This window comes from Parasteatoda tepidariorum, chromosome 10, assembly GCF_043381705.1.
Source record: "Parasteatoda tepidariorum isolate YZ-2023 chromosome 10, CAS_Ptep_4.0, whole genome shotgun sequence".
Lineage (NCBI taxonomy): Eukaryota > Metazoa > Arthropoda > Arachnida > Araneae > Theridiidae > Parasteatoda > Parasteatoda tepidariorum.
Genome location: NC_092213.1, coordinates 32,424,449 through 32,452,254, shown reverse-complemented (window position 1 = coordinate 32,452,254; position 27,806 = coordinate 32,424,449). Strand labels below are relative to the sequence as shown.

The following is a 27,806-nucleotide window of genomic DNA, read 5'->3' as shown; positions in this document are numbered from 1 at the left end:
AAAAATTATTACCTTCATATTTTTTTTAAAGTTATTTGATATTGCTTGAGTTAATTAAGACCGTTTATGCTTTTTATGCCAAAAAAATTGCCAATTTTAATCTATAATTTAAAAAAAGAAGTTAAAAATGTTTTAAATATTCGAACGTTGTCTTTTATCTACAAAACAAAACTCTACAGCTTGCAATAACCGTTTTAAAATATTAATTCAGCTTTTGTTATAACAGTACAATAAAAGTACTCTCGATGCGGGTAACCTTTTTGAAATGCATAAAATATTAATTCAAAACAATATATAATATTTATATATTTTACTTTGTAAAGTGCTTGGCTAAACGTAAAAATGAATGCATTTAAAATTTAAACCGTAACAGTCGCGCAAAGAGACAAGAAAATGGCATAAAATATTGAAAAGTAAGATATAAAAAAAAGCATATTGGTGTTCTAATTAGGCAGATTTTGTCCTTTGTGGAAAAAACATAAAAGTAAATATTAAAAAAGTGCTTTCACATCTCTGCGGCTCATTTCTCTTTCAAAAGAAAAGAAAAAAAAGGTAAGCAAAAACCTAAATGTCATTATTATTTTATTTTCAGTGAAATTGCCAAGCAAAAAGCGGCGCACTTGCATAAAAAAGGGGGAAACGAAATGGGAAAAAAGTTGCGATAATACTTTCTTTTCTGCTTTCCTTTATATACCTGGCATTACTTTGGACAGCGAATTGCAAGGTGAGCAACCACCTAGGGAATTCGAGAGGGAAAATTAAACAGACTCGCTATGAAATTCCCTAAGGAATAGGAACCGGGAAATAGCAGACTCGTCAAGAAATTAAAACGGTGAAGAAATAAATTATTCACAAGGACCCCCAATGGGACCTTCCTGGTACTCTCTTCCAAAAATGCCGAAAAAGGACTTTTGCATGCGTTAAGACAGGCGAAAAAATCCCCAGGGAGTTTTGTATTTTTCCCTGTCGCTCTTTTAGAACATTCTTTTCGAGCAAGGGATGGTGCAGAAAATTAAATATGCATACTGCCGCGCGTTCAGTTTTGTAATTCCGTTTGCTTTTGGAGTTCGCAATTGATAATTGAATCTGTTTGCTTTTCGCTGTTAATGGAATTAAAAAGGTATAAAGTTTTGATTAGATTCCAGAACAAAATATATCCAAAAGAGAAATGGGATCTGATATGGCGTTGTCGTCTGATCTTCATACTTTACGTCAAGAGGAATATTAATATAATAATTTCAAAACTTCTTATCCCGTTGGGACAAAATTCGTGCTTTGTCAAATATTTCAATCAAAAGAAATATCCTTTCTTCGCTTTTTATTTTTCGAGGAAATATATCATTATTAATTATTCTTGAGTAGGCTTTTTGAAGGTTTCGTATTTGTATGTCTCATCATACAAATTTAAAATAGGAAATGTTTAGAATGCTTAAATTATAAACCCTAGGGGATAGTTTACCTATACAATAAAATACATAATATAATGTTTTTCATTAAGAACAATAGATATGAAATTATTAATTAAATAAAGTTAAGGGTCGCTGTCTAAATAAATACAATAGGGTAAAAAGGGGTAGATAATTTTGAACGTCTACTGGGGACAAACTATTCAACTTGAGTTTGTGAAGATGAATAACACTGTTTATAAAGCATCTGAATAAAATATAATTCTAGGAAGTTATTGAGCTACTCTTTTTTTTATAGATATTTAATTTTGTTATTTTATTTATTAATCAAATTATTTTGTGGGTATACTGTCAAAACCGACGAGTAATTGTAGAAAATGCATGGACTATATTAAAAAAAAAATTTATTGTTTAAGAAGAAAAGAAAAACTCTAGCTAATGTACAGTGCGTAAAATAGAAAAGGACCACCCAGAATTACTTATGATCCAATGATCGGATCTTCACGTTCTAAGACTCGATATTGATGATTCGACGGGGTGACCTGAAATATGCTAATTAATTAGTACAGACGATATTTTAAGTTACAAAATCAGACACGAAAACGTACTTTCTCTGAATAAGCATACCTTCATTTTATTTTTTGCGGGGAAACTGCAATCTGGGAAATATGATCCCCTTAGTTTGGGTAGGAGAGTTGTCCAAAGTGTGGTCTCCTTAATGTCAATTTTATTTTTTGTGTATTTTGTCATATCTGGAAAACATTTTAAGCTAATTAAAAAAAATTGCTCACACTTATAAAATTCGTTTAATCAAAGATAATTCAATGAAAAGTAGAACTTTTAGTATATATTATTATTACTTTTAGTTATTTTATTTAATAATAGTCGAAAGAACTTTGAATTGTAAAGTATATAATTTTTGCATTTTAAAGAATGTAATTTTATATTTAGCAAAATTCAAAATTTGAGCGAAATCGGTGGAATAGTACCTGAGAAATCGAATTTTAAAGAAGCAGTATTTTTAAAATTGCATTGATTCTCGAGATATAGCGAAATACACAAAAAGTAAAATTAACATTATATGGTCTAAATTGTGGATCGCTGTTACCATATTATTGCAGCTTCCCCCTGATATTCTGGGGTCAAAAATCTGAATCTGTTTAAAAAAAACAGTGATGTTTTTTGAAATAGAGTACGTTTTCATGCTTGATTTCATAACTTAAAATATAGTCTGCACTAATTAATTAGCATATTTCAAGCCATCATCTAAGCCACCACCCCAAATCATTAAGATTGTGTCCTAGAACGTAAAGATCCGATCATTAGATCAAAAGTTATTCAGGGTGGTCCTTTTCTTTTGGGCGCACTTTTCATTGTGAAGGTATATTGTCCTAATACATATATTAACTTAAACTTTTTTTTCTTTGCAAAAAGGTACATTTTACTCACCTCAAGCGCGCCTAGATTTTAGTGATGTAACGGTTACAAAAACCTAGGATAATATTGCTTAATATCGAAAACAAAACGAAAAATTCAAATTAAATGTAAAATTAAACTTGATTAAAAAAGTATTTTAATTAAAGAAGCGGTTAAATTTAAAAAAATTGGTTTAAGTAATAGAAAATGGTTTAAATAATTCAGAAGGGTAGGATGTACACTGAAAAAATTTCAGATTTAATTACGGTAAATAGTACCAACATTTAGGATGTCTATATTTTTTTCCTGCAAAATTCATTTTTACCAGAACAAGTTACGGAACAAAAAGAGTACGATGCACCGTAATTTTTACAGTAAAATCTTCGAATCACTCTAATTAAATTAATATTACTGAAAAAATTACGGTACAATATTTTACGGGAAAAAAGGATTTTACGGATGATGATCCCAAAGTGCCGGTATTTTATACGAAATTTTTTACAGTGTTGAAGTTAACTTTAATATCTACTGGATAAAGATTTAACCTCCTTCAAGAAAAGTCCCGAAATTCTGGTGGTAAAGTTTTTAAGATTTTCCATAGAAGAGCTTCCTGACCCGTTTCTAGCCGTAACTGTGGCTAAATATTTAGAATTACGGTAGAAGAGGAGGAGTTAGAAGGTGAAATCTGTGGAAATCAGTCAAAACATTAAAATTTTATGACTTATTTTTACTGATAAGTATACATTTTTTTTAATTATAATTAATTTATTGTTAATAATAGGTTAATTTGTAAATATATTTACTTATTTTCGAACTTATGAGTTAAATTTTTTTAATTATTTATTGCAATTTAAGTGCAATCCTCCTTCCAATCTTCCTTGTTCTTACAAACATGTTCATGTTTTAGAATTTATTATTTCTCTAGCTCTTCAGAAAGTACGTCAGCATCACATCATTATCAATTACATCAAAATACATCATTATCAATTGTACAGAGCCCAAAAAAAAACGGACCACCCTGAACAACTTTTAATCGTAATTTTTTCGACTTTTATTAAATAAAATAATAAAAAACAATAACCATTTACTAAAATTTATTTTTTGCATGGAATTATCTTATGAGAAACGAATTTTATAATAGTGTTTGAAACCTTTCAATTCAAACTGGTTGCCCATTGGCAAAATTATTTGTTGTCTAATTTTCTTTTCTGTAATAATTTAAAGGGATGTCTAATTCAATTAAAAAAATTTTTTTTGTTGAATTCTAAAATAAATTAAAAAGCAACTGCGGTTGCCATAGTAACGCATGCAATGACGATGTATGCACACTGTTTACTATTATTCTTGAACACAGTTGAAAAGTGTGATGACGTCCAAATAAGGTGTTCCTGCCATCAAACCCAAAACAACAGCCATTTTACCAATGGGTTTAAAAAAAAAATGTCGGCGAGAAACGCGGGTCAAGTTCAATTTTAGATGATCTCTTTAAGTAATGACCGTTATGGAACCATGATTATGAAAACGCATTGCAATCGTATGAGTGGTGATTTTATGACCAGTGGTGATTTGAGGCCCATACATCTGCAGATCTATAAATATCAGCTAATATTGGAAATAAAGGCAGTCGATGAGCGATTTTGCCAACATTGCATCACGCCGTTTTGGAGTCTTAAATCCCAAGATTCCCTAGTGAACCACGTTGCTGCGGGAACGCTTTAGTTTTTTTACATAAAAATCAGCAAAAATAGTGATAGGGCAAAACTTTTTCATTTATATTTATTTTGAAAGGCAATGTAATTAAACAGGATTATCTTTTTTACGAGTAGGACTCAAAATTACGAAGTTAGAAAGGTAGATAGTTATAAAATTTTCTGCCAATACAAAACTTTCCCCAAGTAGTAAAATGGGTTATTTTTTTATATTTGGTTTTTTTTTTCTTAGTCGCTTACAAATTTTTAGGTTTAAAAGTCTTCAATCACGTTTTTAAAAAGCATTTTGTTTGACCAAATTTTTATCCGACAATGAAAGTTACTAAGAAATTTTTTTTCCTTCTTGTTTGCACATTGTTTTTCATAAGTCAAATGAAATACTCGCACCATGTTTTCTTCCAATGAAAACCTCAAGCTAATTATTAAAATACTAGCTTGAGATTTGCACAGCAACTTTTTTTGCCATAGCTTATTAAAGTGTGTAAAATTATTTTTGCTTAAAGACGAATTTTATGCAGCATAAAATGAATTAATAATTTTTTACTTGAAAATAAAGATATATTTTTAAGCTTTTCAAACGTGAAACTCTAAGAAAACAAAGTATGGTGGAAATGAAGTTTAATTTTTCTCTTTGAAATATGTGTAAAACAAAAAGTTCTCGTTTTTGAAGCATTTTTAAAACTCGAAAAACATTTTGATTCCTTTCTCGCATACAATTCTTTTATTTTAGATTTTAAATTTCAATTAAAATATTTTTGTACTAGGCGACTATTTTCGGTAAGAAAAACAAATTTTTCAAAACTCACCGGCGAAATAACAAATTATTTTTGACAATTTTCTCAAATAGTTGAACCATTCCGTTTTCCTATCCTTTTAGCAATGAACAAACAAAAAAGTATATTTTTTAAAATTCAAATTTATTTCTCTCTTTTTGATATAATTTAAAGCACCCTCAAAATGTTATTATATTTGGAAACACTAGAAAAATCTGTATAAAAGGCCGAGGAAAACTAATTGCAAAAATTCATGAAAAAAACTACGTTTTTCATTTAAAAAAATAAGTAAATTTTTCATTAATTCCAAAGGTATTCTAAGAAGAACAAAATTATAAAATCTAAATGTATAAGAACTGCGAAACAAGAAAAAGATATATTTATACCATCTAAAAATTCCAACTACTCATGGGATTTGAGAGATATTTAGAAAGTTTATCAGCCAGGATTGTTGGGTTTGTTTTGCGGCCTTTTTCTTGTTATTTGCGGTACTTTACAAAAGCATATTCTTTAAATCAAGGGAGACCTGAATTAAAGCTTAATACAACTAAAAGAACAGAAGAAAAACTTGGCGAAAAAAAAAACGAAAACACGCTTGGATAAAGAATGCATTTATTATTTCTGTCTCATCTATTTCATCTCTGGTGGAATTGAGATTATTTGAAGTTTGTATGTTCATTTAAAAATAAGATTTTAACTATTTTGCCTATGGGTATACCAAAAACAGTCTTTTCTTTATGTCGCCAGTTTTTGGCATAAAAAAGGGAGTATTCGCAAAGTGAAATCCCAGAGGTAATTATTTTAGAATTCATAACAAAAAAAGAGCGCCAAGATTTTGCTTTTGAATACATTATTTTGATAAAGACTGAAATGACAGAGAGGAAAGAAAACCGCCAGGGAATACCTCTAACGTCGCCAAACAAATTTTTTCATGCCGTCCCGCTATTAAAAGCTTTGCTACAATTTGATAGAAAATATCCTTTTTTTTATTCCTGATCTTTTTGATACTAAATGCTTGTTAAAAAAATTGATTAGGAAAAATAGGAAAAGCTATTCATAGAGAAGATTTGTAACTGTACCTGTATGATTTCATAATGAATAGAATACTTTATTTTGATTAGAAGTTTTCGAATAAAATAATGTCTCTAAAGAATAAAGTCCGCCTTTTTAGTTTTATAATTTGTATCCTTTGAGAATTTTATATACTTTGTAATCTTATATGTTGGCTTTTCTAAATCCCCGGATGTAATCCGGAAATTTCGTTTTAATTGCGGTACCATTTTTTATGAATTGAAGAGAATAATTTGATGAATTATTTGTATTATCAAAAACAATATTTTTTTCACAAATTTAAAGTATAGTTTTATTATAAATAATTAGTTAGTAAAGTTAGAAATCAAAATGAGCATTTTTACACGATGAAAATTTCTTCACCATCTCTTGTGACTTGAGTTTTTATATTTAGAATTTGAATGCTTCGAAGGTGATAAAAGAAACAAAAATACACATAGATAAATATTATTTTCATAAAAGTTTATTTTTGAAAATAAAAAAGGCAAGATACGTAACATGTTAGAGGTTAAACTTAAATAATACCATTTTTGAAAGTAATTTATGTTTAGTATGGTTTATAAATACATGATTGGCTTGGGACAAAATGATGAAATTCGCTATTCGCAAAAGCGACATAGCTAGTCCCTGTATTGTTTCCAATTAGGTATTTAATGATTTCCAGAATTTACTTTAAATATCAATAAAATACATAGAAACATATAATTGCTACAAGTATGGTGTTTTCTATCAAAATTGCTCCCAAGAAACGATTTGATGGCTAATTGGGTATACTATAGCGTACGTCACAGGTTGTGTTATTCCTACTAAATTTAACCCATGAACGGCATTTTCTGCGAGCCTAACTTCAAGCCACAAATAAACAAACGAAGTGTTTGATCGTTTAAATAGCTGCTCGCCAGATTTTATTGCATTATAAAGAAAAGTAATTGATATTCGATTTTTGATTAATAATTGATTTATGTGGATAGTGGCATTTATGTGGATAGTGGCATAGAATTTAGTATTGCGTCAGGGTAAATGTTATTCCTACTAAGTGGAAGTAGTTGTGTTTTTTTAATATTATACCCAATTTTAAAGTGCACAGTAAGGAAAATGTTCTTTAGATGGAAATATGTGTTTTTTGTATAATTTTTGTTCAATTGCACACTTTAGAAAATATTCTTTAGATGGAAATATGTGTTTCTTATATAATTTAAGCTGAAAACAACGAATATGTAATTATTTTTATTTGTTTATCACGTTTCGTTTTCCTAAAATTCCATATTTTAGCTTGGTGTATTTAATGCATTTTAAAAGTACACTGCAACAACTTACAAGCCAAACAAATGGTCTTTCATGGCTAGAGAGAACCTCGCCATTTAGAGGAAAATTTTGGCGATCTATTAGACTTATGCAACAAAAGCATTATCTACCTGCACAAAGTTTCGAGGCACTAGATGCATTAGACTGCCATAGATCTGTGAATCCACGAGAAACTTGATGACTTTTCTCCTACAAAAACAATACTTGTTGGATCGTTTTGATTTTCATTTATAAATCGAGCACATCGCCAGTGAGCTGTGGATTTTGGACATAAGATTAAAATACGTGTTTAAAAATGGATATAATTTTAAAAATTATTGTTCCATTAATGGACCTATTTTTAATTTGGCTTTCAATTTCTTCGCATCTCTCAACTGTAATGTTAGCTTAATTGGGCTTCGAGCTTTTTTCGTCAGAAGAATATTTTTTTTGGAATCAAAATTCAGTCTGACATAATAAAAAATGTAATTCAAATAAAAAGTCTGTAAAAAATATAATTCCAATAATGATTAGTAAATGAATAAAAATTAAAACTAGATTGAAAAAAAGCTTGTATTGAGTTCGAGACAATTTGAAATAGTTACGTTACATTTCATGCAATTACCTTTAAATTTGCAAATTAAAATTTTGCCCTTAAATTTTTGAGAATTTTTTTTTAAATTTGAAAAAAGGGTGTTGTATAGAATTCTGGACACATTTTAGAAATACGTATATTGCATAGATTATTTAATACATTTGTATTTAAATGCACACTTTTATTTTGTTTTTAATGTATTGACAAAAATTTCATAACATTAAAATTTCAAAAATTCCTTTTTACTTACATCAAAGCAAATGTTATTTAAGCATTAAAACAATTGATATGTAAAATAACAGCTTTTGGGAAAAGCAGAACCTAATCTAAATAAGGTGACAATTGTCTCCTACAAGAGCTTTTTCTCAATAGTGAGCGGAATTCTTAACTGCAGTTCTCTGCCTTGATTTACTGTATTTATTTTTTAATTTCATTTAAGTGGATTAGAAACAGCCGTTAATTTTTTTTTTAGTTCCCAAAATTTTATGCTCCATTTTTTTCTTTCAAAATTAATATAATTGCAATCTTAAAGTTTATTAATGTATTAATTAATATATTTTTTTGTAATATCAAAAGTTTGACATTTTACTTCTTCCCCTAAAATTATCCATCTGACAGTAAAGAAAAAAAACTGACCTTTACGTATTAATACGCTTGATTAATTCAATCTGCCACTATTAGTTTGAGAAAAGAATTTGAAAAAGAAAAAATAGAAACAGAGCAGCAAAAATACGGCATCACATTCCTTCGCTAATTATCTACGCTCTAAATATTTCTTTAGAACACTTTTCTGGAGAAATTTTAACTCAAATTAGCAGTTTTCCACTACAATGGTCCGAAATTTTATGGATGCCCTTAAAAATTTAATAGTTTTCTTATAAATATGAACGAAGTTTGCAAAAATTAATATTTTTAATTGTAGTTTAAGGATCACTAAGATTAAAAGAGTATACGATTTTGCTCTCGATTTGCGCTTTTTTTCCTTAATCTTAAAATACTTTTAAAAAATATTTGTAAATAAAAAAATTTACAATTAGTTGAAAATAAGTATATCATCTAATTATCCTCGGCCCAATAGAATCATTTTATCACTTTAGAAATAATGTTTTAGGATTTGTTCTTTTGTTTGTATACCATCACAAAACAGTTATCTATGTAAGAATATAATTGGTTCTGCTCTTTTTAGTTGGAATTTTTAATTAAAATGAAAAATTATAAGAAAGATAAGAAATTTGATACAAATAACCAAGGAGATACATTTATGGCTCACGCGGAGAAAAAACTTCAGGTAAAATTATCGCACTAAATGGTAATAAAAATGGCAAAAAAAGGATATCTGGTTCATAAAACCATTCAGTTGGTTATTTTTCCGTTCACATGGTATTGGTTTACGGGAAATTCTGGTTTTCAAAATTATAGTTCGTATTACCACACAGTTAGTTAAAAATACAAAACTAAAAAGTAAATTTAGCCGAATAAATGGCTTTAATGCCATGTTCTAATGAATTATCCTAAAATTACCAAATTAAGACATTTATCAAATTTTATCAATTATTATAAAACCATACTTAATTGGTAATTTTACCAAAATCATAAAGAAAGCGCTTCGGTAAATATTAACCAAGCTTTTTTGTGCTCATACAGAGCCAGAGGTAAATGTTAACTTAAAGTAATTTTTACCAGAGCGGTAAATTTTACCATAATCTGATAGTTTTGATCATACTTTTTTTTCGGTTTCATAAGTATTATATTACTTGGGTCATTTTTATTTAGTTTCACAGCAAAGGTATGAAGAAATACTCTAAAAATATAATACAATGTACAAAAAATTCTTCCAAATAAAATGTATAATTTTTAAAACAATAGTTGAAAATAAATACAATTAAGTTTCAATTAATTTATTTTTTAAAAAAATATTCATTTCGTATTTGGGAGTTAACTTTTTTTTCTAAGTTTCATATTTCTAATTAAAAATTGCATTTTCTGTCATTATTTAAACCTTGGCTCTCAGAAAGTTATTGTGATGAAGAACAAAAAATAAGTAGAATGAAGTTGATGTTTTACATTTCATAAATCTTTTGAGCTCATAGATTAGAGGTTTAAAAATAATAATCTTTCTTGTTAATTTTAAATAAATAACTCGAGAGAACAATTTTTTCCCCATTGCATGAGATTTTTTAAATAGATCTTAGATATTTTCATATCGCTGATTTCAAATCTGCAATTAGTCTTTTCTTCCAAGCTACAAATTTTCTGATTGATATTTTTAGTCTATTTTCTGTCAAAATGTATAAGTTTTAAAGCGTTATATATAACAGGGGGTCACATGTAAGTTACTACCAACTTCTAGTGGAGTTAGCACACACCAGGTTTGAAATTGCATAGGACCTCATGCCTGGTAATGTTGTCGTACGCTACTAAAGGCACTTCCTAATTATGAACTGTTTGTTTGGGTACTTCTGAACAAGTCATGATAGTGTAGCGTATCTACCACTACAAAATTACAACTACAATTCACTAGTATATAAGACATGTTAACTCGACTCTATGTCGGGGTACCTTTTCATAGATGACGGTTGACATGGTCTGTAACTACTCTCCACACTACTTGCACTGGAAGCAAATTTCGACGACAATTCCAACGAATAGTTTGTTGCAATATTTATGCTATACCCTGTCATATATAATGTTTTTAAAATTGTACATTTCAACCGAAAATAGAATAAAAATGTCAAAATTATAAAAAGAAATTTCTCTAAACATAATTTTATGCAATAAAATTGTTCTTAGTAGACATTATTATTTTATTTTATAATAGTCGAAAAATTTTTTAATTGAAAGGTACTTCTAACTTAATTTTAAAGAATGTAAATTTACTCGGTAAAATACAACATTTGAAAGAAATCGGTTGAATAGCACCTGAGAAATCGATTTTCAAAAATACGTTTTTTTCAGAGTCCTAGAACCGATCTTAAGTTCCTAAGTAGAGTAAACATGGGAAAAATTACAGAACAATGAAAAAAAGGGGGGAAATAATAATAATAAAAATCCCGAAATCCAAAAAAAAAATTTAAAAAATTTATAAAAATGCGGAAAATAAAAGATTCAATCTTTTCATCAACTCACACGATTATATCCGCAAAAAGAAGTGCTAAAATAGATACATAAAAGAATATGATTTGATATGTTAAGGTTGTCAATTATCGTCTTAGTAGACTGTCTTATGAAAACAATATTAATTCTGCACATCTTTGAACGTTAAAATCTTACGTAAATGAATATTTTATTTATTTTTTTGACATAAATTGACTAGCAAAGAAATGTCATATCATATTTAATAAAATCAGGAAGTGATTGGAAGCAATGAAAAAAATAGAGTCATCAACCCGTACGATTTTATTTAAGATAAAAATAACGAAAATAATATTCTATCGAATCTAAAACTAGTGCTGAAAGTAATTACATATCGGATGAAATGGTAAAGTAAAATTAGTGTTCCCACTCAATTATTAAAAAAAGAAAATATATGATTTGATTTGAACTCGTTTAAAAACATTCATATTCTTTTTTGCGCATTAGTAAGCAAATGACTGTAGTAAAGTTTGATAACTAAATTATAATACCATTAAATTTTTAATAAACGATCCAACGGACAATAAAATCCAACGGCATTTAACGGCGAGTAATTACATGTTAGCATTAATAATATCTGCAATTAATGGCTTATTAAAAGAATGGATGATTTGTTTATCTTACTAAATATGATTTATACCACTTGACGTAAGTTGTTACGAATTCACGTTTGATCGATTTTAAACATTAAAAAAAAATTTGAGCCAAATTACACGGGGAAACAAATTTTTTGTTGCATTATTGCAAATGCCTGATTTGCCTAATCTTGTGTGGAGATTTAAAATTCAAAATTACGTTTTCTGCTAAAGTTACAGATTTTTTCAAGACATTTTCAGTGTTTTTTTTGTTTGTTTTTTGTTAAAATGTAGAAGTTTTAAAAGGTTATATACAACAGCAGTCAAGTTAATCTTATCATTTATGAAATCGGATATCAATACGTCTGGGGGTACTGGATTGGAGATTGATCGTTCTCTGATTCAGGTCAAAATTACGATCTGTGGATGAATTAATGGATGTATGAATGGGTCCGCCCTATAAACGGGTGCGACATATGGTGTGACAGAAGTCGAATTCTTGGCCATAGATGGCGCCACTGGAAAACAAGAACAATCGCACCCCTCTGCCTAAACAGGCATACGGTCAACAACAATAACAACACGAAATCGGATTACTGCATCATCATTATGCGGAAAGAAAAAAAATTAAAAATGAATTCAGTTATAAGTAACTTACCATTACTAGATATTTCATATTGCTCTGTTGGAGTGGATGGGGAGTTAGGTTTTGTGTCTGTCAGTGATAAAGTATCCTGACTGCTATCATCGTCAAAAACAAGGGAATGTAAATTATCCCCTGAAAAGAAAAAAAGGAAATCTGATAACAGATTGCGAGTTATCAAAATTTAAATGTAAATGGATAAACGTACATTCGATTACGTCTTCTCACATGTCAAGAACTCATAAAAATGGTTACAACAAACACAGCGTGTTCTACAATCACGTATCTCAATAACGTGCGACGTAGTTGGTGTGGTGGGTACGTATAATTTGCCTACGGTAAGAACTACCCCCGCCACAAAGTCTGAGGCCGTCTGCTGTTATGGAGACAAGAATAGCCCATTTTAGGGAGGGGAGCATCTCTTCACCCTTGAGTTATCACAATAGACTGAAGAAAAAGATTCCCATTCTCTCGCCGACCTAAGCCAAAACCTGTCCTGAACAGTGACCCCACACCCCTACCTGAAATAGTTATACCACGTTACCATAGTCACCGCCATGAGTCCAGACGAATGGCTAGAGGAGTTTTTACTTTGGACAAACTATACCACGGCCTTGAACCTGAACTGGAGATACCCACTCATGGTTAGGCGGTTGGGAAACTTGATGCGGAGACTGGGTGATTTCTTTTACCATCTGCCCTCTTACTTAAAATGAGAGTATGCGCATGCTGCCAGTACTATATTCGGATCAACACTAAGGATAACTTCTAAACTGCCATAAAGAGCCCCTTTGGTTAGCTCTAGTGTGATGTTAACAACCGAAATCAAACCTTAATGTATACTATTAGAATTTTTGTTATAAAAGAAGGTAAAAAAAGTATGCATATTAAAGATTTCAAATTAAATGTCTCATCGAAGTAAAATGTTAATCCCCATTCTTGAAGATAACGGATTTAAAAACAAAATCATTTTCGTTTCTGGGATATTTTTACAAACTTTTGATGTATTTAATCTAGTACTCCTCATAATTGCTTATCAAGCTTTGGTATCACTTTTTCAATTTTCGTCGGGTAAATATCGATTTACATTTAATTGTAATCATTATTTTACAATTAATTGTAATCATTATTTACAATTAATTGTAATCATTATTTACAATTAATAGTAATTTATAATTAATTGAAATTTACAATTAATTGTAATTTACAATTAGTTTAGTTAATTAATTGTAAATTTGATTCAATATTGTGCATTTGAAACAAAGTTTCCATTTTTTTCTGAATGAATTTTTGTTTTGGGAATTGTATTTTCTTAGAAAAAATAATAACATAGAATAAATAGCTGAAGCGCTTATTATAATAAGCATTACCACTGATTTAACCAAATATACAATCAAAATTAAAATATGCATAGCTATCTATAATGTCAAACTAAAATAAAAAATTTTAAAACAATTTTTCACGTTAGAATAATAAACAAAATTGTTGTTCTGATATTGTAGTCCATAACAAAAGCAAAATTTATTTTTATTATAACGCAGAATAGGAAACAAAGAAATCAAAACAGCGCAGAATAATACATCAAAATCCTTCATAAAACTATACTTAAATTTCTATGCTACACTGCTTATAAGAATATTTTCTAATGATAGCTGTTTTCCTTATATGTCACAAATTTCTAGAAGTAATTCATCCATAACATTCAAAAAAGAAAATTTCTAACCAAAAAAAAAGATACAAGCTAAAAGAATAATTTTTTAATGCTTGAATATACTTTGAATAATACAGAAACCAGTTTCTTTGAAGCATGTAGCACCTGCTAATAATGATTTTGAAACTAGGAAAATTTGTTGTCCTATGTCAGATGTGGAATATATCATTATTTTGTCTCAAAGACATAACAATTGATTTCATAGAAATGCTATCCATTAACTATATAATAAGCTCACATTACTGATAAAAATGAAAACAGAATTGGACAGACCGCTAAAAAGTATTTTACAAGAATTTGAATGATTTAAAACAACTTATAAAGCTTAAGATATTACTTTCTCGCACCAGATTACTTTTATTTTCTGCTTATTAAAATTAAAAAAAACAGAACCATAGTTATATTCGTTAAAATAGCGGAGAAGTTTTTAAACTTTTATTTAAAAATTATTTATTGTAAGTTAAAAAGTGTGTGAAAAAAATTGTGGACTTGTGACAGAAATGATAAGTTAATAAAACTAGGAAACTTGTGTAATCTTTGAAAACAACTTGAATGGCAATTTTTACTTCGTTTTTTCATATCGCTGTTTACCCAAATCAAAGTTTATCCTTATTTTAAACAAATATTTTACTATCTAATTTTTTTTCTAATACAGTGATGATGCTCGCACTCAACTTCGGAATAGTATGAAACAAATACATTATTATAATTCCATTTTCATGCAATAACAATAATAAATAATTAGAAATTATATTTTAATCATGTATTTTAGGATTTATGGACAGGATAAGAACACAAACCCTTCATATAAAGATTTCAACGCTGTACTTAAGTAATGGATTGATTTCAGTACCCTATGTGATTTTTTACACTAGGCTATTTATGAAACACCTACTTTATTCAAAAAAAAAATATAGATAATTCGTTTGATTAACAGGTTCTTTTTCAAAGGCTTTAACAAGTTATAAAGGTATTATTACCTTTCCTAACATCTCCTCTTTTAATTTTTATTTTCAAACTCTTTCTTCAAATGAAATAAAAGTGTTATATGTTTTATTTTATAATCGGCGTTAAACAACTGACCCAATTCGGAGTTTACGTTTATCAATGTTTAACTCCGCAGCCTTGTAAGTTGAGCCCAACCCAGCCCAGAAGACAAGGGAACTCCAGGAATAAAGGAATTTTCATAATATAACCACCAAGCAGTCGTTTTAATTTCGAGTTTAATTTTGACTTCCAATTTTCAAATTCGTAGCCTTATACTTTTGAACACAACCCTGAAGACCAAGGGAACTTTTAGATAAAAAACCGGTCAAACTAGCCTTCGTCTAGGACTTTTTGATGAAAGTAATCCGAATTTGAGTTACATGGAGAAGAAAACCACAAAAAACCTCCCCACGGTTAGCCCAACGTCAAGGAGATTCTAATCCATGATCCGTCTACGACCGATATTTTGTGTCAGTACTGTGGCCGGGTGCAGAATTCGTATCGACCAGCCAACGCTGGGATTCGACCCTGGATCATCTCATTGGAAGCCGAGTGCTTAGCCACCGCAGCTCAAAATAAATAAATAAAATAAATAAAAATAAAATGAGAATGATTCGCGAATATTACTCTATTTTAAAAATTATTGTGATTTCTGTACAGTTATTCACGATTGTTAATTTTTATTATTGTAATATTGGTGTCAAATTTCAGCATCAAAAAATTATAATTTTTAATATAAAATACTTTTTTATTCTAAATTTCTTAATATTTTAAAAGTTTATCCATTACTGCGTTGCATTAAGGCTCATGAAAATTGCCGAAACTATGAATCATTCATCGATTTCAATGATTTTCATCTAGATAAGAAAAATGTCACCATATGTTAGATTGCTTAACATAATATTTTTTAGATACTTTAAACTTCGGTCTATTGAAGTCTAGTTAATTTTTCTGTAAAATAAATTGCAAAGAATAAAATACATAGAATAAAATTCAAATCTTATTTCGCGATTAAGTAACAGAGACTGAGATTCTTTTTCTCTTCAATCTCCAGTCAGGACTTTAGAAACTGCCTTCCTGTTTCTTAAAATTGACAAAACAATTTCTGAAAGATGCTTAAAGAACATAACATTTTTAGCAGTATTATTTTATTAAACCTATTATTTCATTAGTGCCTTCTATTTCACCCAATCCTGCGTATTTATTTGTTTATATTCTTTTTTCCTTTATTTTGAAATTTTGAACGTTTGTTTTATCATTTAAAATACATGACAAAGCAACGTAAGTTTCAAAACATATCCAGGAATCGAGAAAGTGGTTGATTTTGAGTTAGAATTGAAAATTGCTAAAAAATTTTAAATCACAAAACGTTAAAGCTGTATTAAACTCAAAAACGTGCTGATGTGCTTTATTTTTCAAAATAATTAAATAGGTAAATAGAATTCAAACATAATATTTAACAATACACTTGAAAAAAAATTTATTAAAAATTTCTAGCCTTTAGATACATTTTTTAGAAAAGTTTTTTTTTTTTTTTTTTTGCTAATAAGAGAGATGCAATCAGTAGGCAATAAAAGAGAGTTTTTTGAATGTATAGCTTTTACACAATTTTATAGATGATTCAACTAATGAGATGAGATGAAACAACATACAATAAAAAATATCGTTACAAATATGTATTTCTTAGATATATTTTGTATAGGTGGTTCAACTAACAATAAAAAAGGTTCGACTAAAAGACGAAAAGAGTCAGCAAAAGGACAAAATTTCTAGGGAAAAGAACTAATTAACAGAGCAAGAAATATTTGGTAGGTAGTTTTTGCTTTAATGTTAAATTTTACTAGCATATTAGGTGCCCAGTTGCGAAATTTTAGATGATAAGGCTCCTTGGAATTGTAGATCCCAAATTTGAAGCATATACATTATAAATCAGTCTACTAATAACAAGAAAAACGAACCAATAAACAATATCTATAGAAAAAAAAATCTTTTCTTTCAATACATTCCTCTTAGACACTGTTTTATATAATTCTACTAATAATAAGAAACACGAACCAATATATAATATAAAGAAATATATCTGTTTAAACATATACCTTTTAGTTCCAGTTTTTTTTCAATGATGATTCCATTAAATATATTAGATAGACAAATCAATATATAATATTAAAAGAAAAAAAAAACTCAACTGATCATTTAACTAATACTAACATAAATACATAAAAATATGCCGTGTAAACTATAAGCAATAGCGAAAAAAATCTACCTTTTAAATCCGCTTTTTTATAGTTTATTCTACAAACAAGCGAGACAAAATCCAAAAAGTGAAAAAACTTACTTTTAAGTGATCGCGGTTTAGCCTGCTTACGACGAGACATTCCGTTATATAATCCTAAGATCCAACTCCCACACCTCAGTACAAATAGTTCACACAAATAAACAAATCGCTCTTACGACACACGAGGTTTCTCTTTTTCCGTTAAAACCGGCAACGACACAGAACGACGCGGAAAAACATCGTGTGCACCATCCTGCGAAATAGTCATCTATACGTAGCCTACTGGTTTTGGATTCTCTTCCGTTAAAATCATCTTCTCTACGTCACTGTCTCTCCCAACGGGACATAGGGACCTTACAGTCCGTTGCCACGGCGCAGGGCACCCATTGTGGAGTGGGGGAGGCTGTGTAAGGGATTGCTGTGCGCCTGCGCTGGGTTATGGGTGGATGGAGAACTCAGAGCATCGTTGATCCTCCGCATCTTGGGATGAGGATGCTACGGATGAGGAGCGGAGCGTTAGTGTAATAGAACAACAGGTGTTTCTGTTTGCTTGAGGTGGAAAGAGAGGGTGTTAGATTTTGGTTGAAGGGAGTGTTTTATTTCAGGATATTTTTTTTTTTTAAGTTATAAAATAAAATTAATGTATTAGAAATCGTTTATGTTTTTTAAAGATTTTGTTTAATTTTTTTTTGTGTTAAACTGTAGTTTGAATTAAATTCAATAGAGTGATAAGTAATTTTTAAATTTGTATTAGCATTAACTATTATTTTGTGCAGATGAAAAAATTTATTTTCCTTTTTACCTTTCCTACAAAAAATTTTTCTCAGAAATATGGTTTTCTAAGTTATGAAGGCATAAGGTATTTTTTTAAATAATAGTCGTTATGTATTATTTTTCTCTCATTTTGCTTAATTTTATTTTATAGCTTATTTACTATTTCATTAAACTCTCATTAATTTTTTTTTTTATTTTTCCCTTTCTTTTCAAAAATAATTATTTTTATGTTTATTCACATAATGTTCTTTAATTTTACACTATTTTATTTAATTACATATTTTGTGCTTCATTAAATTCTTGTAATTTTTTCCTTTTTTTGTTTCGTTTCTCTTTAGAAATAATTCCAAACAGTATTTTTATTTTCATAGTGTGTATTATCAAAAAAAATGAATTTAAATTAATTAATTAATATAATATTTTGATGCATAACTGATATTTTTTCTAATATGGACACGGCAAATTTGCTATTTTTTAAATGACACATTGACTTAAAGGCAAATTTTTCTATCAAATTGCGGGTGTTTTAGATTTTTTTCCTTTTTGTTTTTATTTTAATTATTTTTCTCTGAAAGTAGGGTTGGATTAAAGAATGATGGGCCATGTAGCTTATATGTAGCACTACTGGGGCCTCACCTATGCCAAACTAGTCAAAATTTATCGATATTCAAAAATATTGAAACTTTTTATGAAATGAAACTTTAGTTAAGCTTGTTTAAGAGAAATTTGGAAAGAAAAAAATTAATATTTTGCAAAATGGATTACATTAACAATACAATTAAGTGCTTATGCTAGCTAAACATCATGTGTTAGCTTAATTATAAATTCATTAACTTTAAGTAATAGAAGTTATAAATTTTAAAAATTACGTAAGATAAATTTACAATTTTTTTAAAATAAATAGTTTAAAAATAAATAGCTAATAAATTATAAATTGCATGTAGTTGAAGTGAAAATTATCAAATATACATATTTAAAAAAAATTGAAAGAAACAAATTAGAATTTTCAGTTTTTACTCGTTATTGCTTCGATAACCTCTGCTTGCTATTTAAAACCGGGTACTATTCGCTTCGGCTTTTCCCATTCCCCCTCCTATTTGATGTGTGTCTATGCTGGAGCCACGAAAGCTGCAGTGCAGCGGAGTGCAAACAAGCCTGAACAATTTTACAAACTCCAAGACAAAATTTATTGAGGCCCCCCAAGTACAAAAAGTCTAATTTTCATATTTTATAAAAAATTTTGTTGTTGCAGATTTTGAACAAAAACTTCAAATTTTCACCTTTTATGCAAATCTGTAGTTTTTGTATAGTTATGAAGAATTTTGGTCGGGACCTCAGGCGTCCGGGACAGTTATTTCCAATTCCTTCCCTTCAGTCCAACCTTTAGTAAATTGCATGTAAATTACACGCATAATTTTCTTAAATTGTCATACGAAATAGAAAAGTTCGCTACTTTTTATTTGAAATTCTAGTAATTTTAAATTTCCCATAGAGTTAACATGCGTACCCGGTATTACCCCACCATATTATAAATATATATATACATGAAAAAAATTACAGAATAATGAAAAGAAAAATGGAGGAAGAAAATTATTTAAATAAAATAAAACAGTGTAATTATAAAAATTTCATTAAAGAACCAGGGGAAAAAAGATATCTCTTCATCAGCTTGCACGATTATATCCACAAAAAGCTGCTATATTGATACAATAGAAAGCACTCTTTTTGTGGATCTAATCGTGTGAGCTGATGAACAGATGATATCGCTTTTTTTTCTGAATTATTATTGAAATTTTTAAATATTTTTTTAATTATTTTTTTAAAAATAATTTTCTCCTTTTTTCATAATACTGCAATTTTTTTCCATGTTTTCTCTATATTTTGAGATTATATTTATATGGGAGTGGTAGTAAATGTCACTAAAAAACATTGTCAAGGATTTGCGCCCGGATTACCGAAAAGTGTCTAAAAACGATTAGCTGTGGAGTAAAGGGGGGAGGCGTAATATTACCCCAAAAATTACAGACCACCCAAGTAAATTAACGAACACCTCATTTTCTGTTTCACCTTACAGAGACAAAATTTTGACAGATAAGATTCATCGCCAAATAATTCCAATTTGTTACATTCTTTGACAAATTTATGAGTTTCATCATTTAATTACTGCTCTTAATTTTGTCCTTGTGTCCGTTGCACACACTGTGTCAACTAAACAAGGCACCACCCATTTTATTGGTAAGCGTTATACGAAACATTAATTTATGTTCTTTTTGACATAGATACATCGAGAGGAGATATGAAGATTTTATTTAGAATCTAATAGAAAATAATTGCAGCGAATATCACACCTGTCAGTATAATGTTACTAAGGCTGTAATCAATATGCAGGTATATTTAATATATGATAATTACTTGATAACATTGACTGGTATTTAAAATTAAAATGGTAATATACTTCATAAAAGGAAAATATTATTAAAAAGATTTTTATTACAGTCTTTAATTTCTTTTTTATTAGCTTGGTTAACGGTTGACTGAACCATTACATACCATTCAATTTGTTTTGCATCAGCTGGTATATGGTATCGCCGTATCAACATTGATTGGTTCGTTTTGTATCAGCATTCTGGTCTTTTTTTAATCCGCTATACAGTGTCGCAGAGGTATAAAGTTTTGCGTATGTATGTACTTAAGAGTACAATGTTACTTTACTATTGTGCTTAAATTTTAAAAATTTTCATTAAAATCATGAATTGTATGCATTTTATGAACTGTTCAGATCAAACAGATTCTGATAACGACCAAAATTCGATTGTTTTAAAAAGTATAAACTTTCCCCTGAATACTAAATGTTTTAACGAATTCCAATTTGTTTCAAAGATACTGCAACTTAAAATAACTTTTCTCAAAAAGTTTCTTTATTGTATTAAATTATTGCATCCTATTCAATTCATTGGTTATGTCAGACTTTTTTAGGCAATAATATTCAATTAAAGTAAAGGTATTGGACGTTTTCTTGAATATAAAGGAAAATACTTAAAATAAGTAATGAATTAGGGAAACCCACATTTTGTTTTCCAGTTTCACAGTGGCTAGTTCGTATTTCATTTTTAAATCTTCTTCATTCGAGTGCAAGATTTCAGTAATCAGCATCATTAAAAGTTTTATACATTCGAGTTCAAGATTTCAGTTTTCGGCATTATTAAAAGTTTTATACATTCGAGTTCAAGATTTCAGTTATCGACATTATTAAAAGTTTTATACATTTGAGTTCAAGATTTCAGTTATCGGCATTATTCAAAAGTGCATACAGTAGTTAAATTTATCCAAGAATATATTTTATTATTATTAGATAAATATTTCATTAATATATTTCTTTTAAAAATACCAATAGTACGTCTTTAATATTTCATTCAAAGTAAGTGTAATTAAAATTGTTTTATAATTTCCTACGCATTTTCTCTCCAACTTATACTTACAGATCTTCGTATTTTATGCAGACATATCATTATTGTTCACTAAAACCAGCATAAAAAAAGAGATGTAAAAGTGTAAAATAATGACTGGCAGTCACTCAACAATCACTAAAAAGATACGAAGAAAATAAATATTTTACATGAATTAATCTAAAGTGAAGAATGAATGTGGGTGTAATGAAAGATTTTCGCCTTTTTTTTTATTGAAAATGCATAAACGTGAATTGAATTTATTTTTATTCACTCCTACAACTTTCAACAATTACAGCTTTATTAACAATTCAAGAGTCCTCCTCGACTTCTTCACATAAATGGGAATTCCAACAAAGTATCTAAGATTCATCACGTGGTCAGGTGTCAAGAAACGATAATCGTCATTTACGCCACCTCGTGTGAGTTTTTTCATGAATGCTTCTACAAGACAGACCTACTCATCCGCCATATTGGATTTATTCCATATTTTTCGCTATAAGAAATAAAGGTCACGGTTTGAATGTCTTAAAATCGAGCCTATGCTTTTATTTTAAACTTCTTAGATTTATTTGAGATAAATAATGAACTAGAAATTTGAATAATTCAAAAATAGTTAAAACTTTTTAAAAAAAAATAAAATCACCAATATTATTTCATATTTTTCACTTAGATGTGTGATTCTTAAAACATTCGAGAACACTCACTAAGGTGGTGGGATGTAACTAAATAGGAGCCCCAAATCCGCAAAATCGTTTAAATATTTTAATTATTTCTTTTGGGAAAAATGTTTTAAATTCTTGCATTAGCCTAACTAAAATTTAAATAATTCTGTTAAAGATTTTATTACACGATCTTTAATGTTTAGTTCTTTTTCACAAGTTTAGTTATCAACGTGATTGGCACGAGGATCGGTTGCTACGTCACCAAATAAGTATTTCTTAAGATATTTGAAATTTCGTGTTCATTTTGTTTATAGTTGATGCTTTAAAAGCGAGTTTATGGTATAAAAAATACGAAGTAGAGTTTTTAAAGAAATAATGAATCCAGTGACGAAAAAGTACAAAGTAAAATAATTTTAAAAAAAAAACCTTTCTATATTTTTTTTACAAAAATGTAATATCTCAAGAATTTTTTGTAAAATTGTTAAGGAAAGCAGATGAAAAAACAGTGGTTTTCGAATAACAACAGTAACACCATACAAACCATTGGCTTTTCATCTGTTTTCTTTAAAAATTTTATAAGAAAGTATGTATTGTTACACATTTTAAGACAAACTTTATGAAAATGAACACAATACCTGGAAAATTAGTTAAGACTCTTGTTATACTCGCAATATTTTATTACTTTTTCGTGCCGAACCATAGAAGTTTTTTAAAAAAATACTTTTATTATGAAATTTTTATTTTTATGAATCAAATTATCGTAAAAATTTGATAACCCCATTTTTGCTTTTTTTCTAAATTTCAAAAATAAATTATTTTTTTTTTGAAGTTGTAACCGATTCAGCGTTGCACCTTTTGAAATCCAACTAAAAGTTTTAGCTTTCTAAAGACTGGCTTTATGGGGAAAACAGACTTCTGTACTTTTACACTAGTTTAGGTGGCCGAACATACTTTGCTCGAAAAGCTAGATCAATTAAGTTAAAATTAAAGTAGTAATTGTTGAGATAAGTTAAAATTGAAAATACTGAGTTTCTTAAGATTAAAAAACAAAACTAGCGCTATTAAATTAATATTAGGATGGAGTATATAAAAACGAACGCAAAAAGAGATTAGAGTAAGAATATTGTACATAAAATTGCTGATAATTTTACCTATGAATGCATAAAAAAATCAAATTAATGGTTTTTGATATCTGCACTGAGAGAGGTTGAACACACGGTTTTCTAAAAAACGCATTTGAAGAATATGTTACACAGGTTTTGCTTCGCTTCAGATGTTAAAACATTTTCGAAATTTCACATTTCTGAAAAAATAATTTTTAAAATCAGTCAACATAGTTAAGAAAGGAATTTTTTTTTTTAATTTTTTTGCATTCAACAAATTCACACGGGTCGATGCTTTTAACGGTAACTGGAAATCTGGCGTTTTTCTTTAAAATAAATAAATAAATAAAAAACTAGACAGAATTGTGAAACTTTTTCAACTACACAGAACCAAATTTTGATTTTAAATTACGCCATTCCACACCAATGTTCTTTTTTTATTATTATTATAAGAATATTTATCGGATGTTCGATCGTCTTCAGATTTCACTTGAAAAGGAATTTCGAAAACAGATCTTATTTGGCTAATAACATAGTAAATGACAGTACAACGCCAATGATACCATCGTTTTTGGTCTATTAATTATTGTGAGAATATCTATCAAAAAGTCGATCGTCTTCAGATTTGCATGTGAAAATTTATTACAAATATAGATTTTATTAGGCAAGTAACATAGTAAATGACACTACAACGCCATTGTTACCTTTGTTTTTGGTCTATTAATAATTGTGAGAATATCTATCAAATAGTCGATTGTCTTCAGATTGGCACGTGAAAATTAATTTCGAAAATAGATTTTATTTGACAAGTAACATAGTAAATGTCACTGCAACATTTGTATATTGTTTACAAAAAATGTGATAAGAAATATATTTCCCCAAATGTTTGTTTCTTACAGGATGTCATTATCTTTCTTTCTATTTAAATTGTACTAGTAGTTCAACTTTATGAAATAAACATTTTTGTTGTTTTATTAAATAAAATGCATAATTTTTACAATAAAACATGTATTCAGTTTCAAAATACATGTTTTATGAGTAATGTATAAATGTACTTGACAACCCATGCTGCTGCTCTGTGACCTTCAAGAACTTATGCTCAGTACTCACCTTAAGTGCTGCCCTGCACTTTCCACCAAGAGATTGTGGGAACTTGGGACCAAATAAGTACTTATTTGTAGGTACTAGGTACTTGCATATCTTTATTTGCATGCACCCTTTTAGTCAAAATTTTCTAGATTTGTAAATACCAGCACATAAAAATGGACCTAAAATGGCGGAAGGGTCAGTTTTCAACTATTAAAGGGGTCACGACCTTCTCAACCCACATTCAACCTCTGTCATGTGTGAAAAGTTGAGACGTTATGATTTTTTTTCTTCCGTTTTGCATTTTGGCACGGCTCAATCAAAAGTCACCCAAGCCTAGGTGTAGAGATTTATTGCATTTTTGAAAATGCCTGATGAGCAAAAGTGACAGCATCCACCTATGCTTCAACAGGATTAAACAGTCAAGGGTTGAGGTTAATGCCTAATATATATTCAACGGAAAAAAGATCTTTATCAAAACTGAAATGGACTTACGCCATACTTATATATTATTTTTGTCCATATATGAATATTAGCTTTGGTGTTAAGATTAAGTCGATAAACATTTTTTAAAAAAAATAAAGTGTAATTTTAAGGAAATTATAAATCAAATTTTAGTCTCTATGGTACTGCAAAGTGTATTGTGCAAGAACACAAAAATTTGCAAGACTACATTGCCTTCTAATAAACAAAAAACATAACAAATAAAATAACTAAAAACATATTTCTATATAACATGAAAAGTTTAGTGATTTCAAGACGTTGTCCAGAAAATCAGGAATCCTTAAATAAAATAAGCGATCCATAATCCAAATTTCTAGCGAAACTAAAGTGAAAGAAAAAGTGAAATTCGTTGTTATCAGAAATTTGTATAAAATTGAGTACTTGCAACTCGAGAAGAAGTGAAGCGATTATGCCTAACCATGTGATTTAAATCAGATTTAATTGAATACTCGTAAATGTCGCTGCGCGCGTGTGTCGAACCTGATTGGCTTTTAAATGCCATGATTTATGTACGATGACGTCACTTTCAGGTATTCATTTAAAGAACGTTAAAAAGTCTGTTTTACTTTTCTAAAATGTATCTTAATATTTCGTGATCTCTTATTTAACAGTATTAACTTTATTTCTTATAATACTATTATTAATGTAATATTTATTTATACTTTTTTCTTGCATTTTTCTCTACCATTCTTATGTTCTTGAATTTGATAATTATTCTAAATTAAACGCTTAAAACTTCAAATCAAAAGTTGCATTGCTTTATTATAAAGTTATCTTATGGTGTCAACTATGTAATTGCATAAAATTTTATGATAAACATGTTTCAAACAGTATCTACCTTATTGACTATTTTACAATCATTAAAAGGCATTATATTTAATTTAAAATAAGCCTTATGTAAAACTGTGTTCATTCAATCTATACAATTTTAATAAAAAATACATAAAAAAATATTTTCCCCCGTACTATTACTAAAAACTTAAAACATTTATCAAATTTTTTGATTATCTAAAAATTAAATTGGAGTTTAAAAAACTAAACTGTAGAGAAAGTTGCATTAAAAACTGAATGAATGATTAAGCCTAAGTTTTGTTCCAATAGAATCGAAATCAAAATTTTTAAAAAATAAATTCATGTTAAAACAATAAAACATTTTCGGAACTAATAATTTTTGAAGTAATAATCTGTTTCTCGTGGAAAAAAAAACCAAAAAATTTATATCATCTATCAGAACCTCCCTGTTTGTTAATAAAAGTACATTAACAGGCATTCTTTTTTAAGTTTCTTTTAAGATCAGTTATTCTTTAATTTTTGATTTTTAACTCTTTTGTCACAGCAACCCGCTCCTCTAAAGTGACAACACTGACTTGCGTAACGCACCACGAAATGTGCACATTGCATGCTAAGATTCGAATTCTAAATTACTTTTGTACCTAGAAAATACTTCACTCCTAAAGACTCATATTAAACGCATTCAAAATATAATTTTAAATATATTAATTCAATATAAATCAATAAAATATAAACCAATGGCAGTTAGAAGTAAATTGGGTCTGTTATCAAATGGTAATATGCTTACGCCGACTAAATATGGCGCTTGTACCCACAGGACATCGCATAGATGTGGGCAAAATATGGCACTTGTGCACACAGGCCATCGCATGGATGTGGGCTAAATAATGCTCTTGTACACACACGAAATCACATGGATGTGGGCTGAATATAGCGCTTGTACACACAGGACATCGCACGGATGTCGGCTCGTAACGAAAGGGCTAACTATTAATTTGTGGCAAGTTCTTAAGAAAAAACATATTTTGGGCAATATCTAAATAGAGAAAATTAATTGGCTTATTGTTTATTTTCATTTATTTATTATTATTAAGTTTCTTTTAACGGTAAAGGAGCTACAGGATTACTAAAAGATACATTTTTACCAACATATTTTGTTTTTATTTTCGAACAGCCGACCCATTTTTGGGTTTACGACTATCAATGTTCAGCTCCAAAGTTTAGCGAATTTAAACCCAATTCAAAAGACAAAAGAGCTTCTGAATAATCATTGGGCCAACTAACCTTATTGGTGTGTTTCTTAGATTAAGCAAACCTGCATCAAAAACCACAAATGCCTTCCAGAATCAGTCCGACGACAAGGGAATTCTTTCCCATAATCCATCTACTACAGCAGAATTTTTACGTTAGCACCGTGGCCGGTGCAAGCCAAAACCTAAATTCGTATCGACCAAACATCGCCGAGTAATCTCATTAAGACGTAATCGTTTTATTCCATGAGCCATAATATTAAAAATTTAACCCAATGAGAGACGTAGTATTATCTTAAAGTAGAGCAAGCTTCAATATGCGTCCCATGAGCCAATAGCAGTATTACTGCTCAACTAAATTACCTCGTTCAGTTTAAAATTTTCACTAAGGATTTTTTTAATTGAGTTATTTCATACGATAAATAGTTATATAAAACTTGCATCTGATATTTTTATAAAAATTTACGAACAAATCAGTCTATTATTTTATTATTTCTGTTTTTAAAACACTAGGCAGACTAAGTTGGACAAAAACAAAATAGAAAACCAGAACATATTTGATAAATAAGTATTTAGTGGAGAGTTGTAATTAAATATACTTCAGCA

General features: G+C 28.8%; 1 protein-coding gene across 2 annotated transcripts in view; it reads right to left on the bottom strand.

Annotated features, from left to right (window-relative positions):
• Positions 1-27,806, bottom strand: part of LOC107445839 (zinc finger protein 423) — a 301,190-nt gene that overhangs the window by 226,810 nt on the left and 46,574 nt on the right. The window contains exons 1-2 of one of the 2 annotated variants that reach the window (XM_043038700.2): positions 17,641-17,927; positions 12,620-12,739 (exon numbers count right to left, since the gene is read on the bottom strand). In XM_043038700.2, coding sequence (XP_042894634.1) covers positions 12,620-12,739; positions 17,641-17,680 — 160 coding nt within the window. In that variant the 5' untranslated portion in view covers positions 17,681-17,927. Of the gene's footprint in view, positions 1-12,619; positions 12,740-17,640; positions 17,928-27,806 lie in introns of those variants that run through there. The other variant, XM_043038701.2, reaches the window with a different exon arrangement.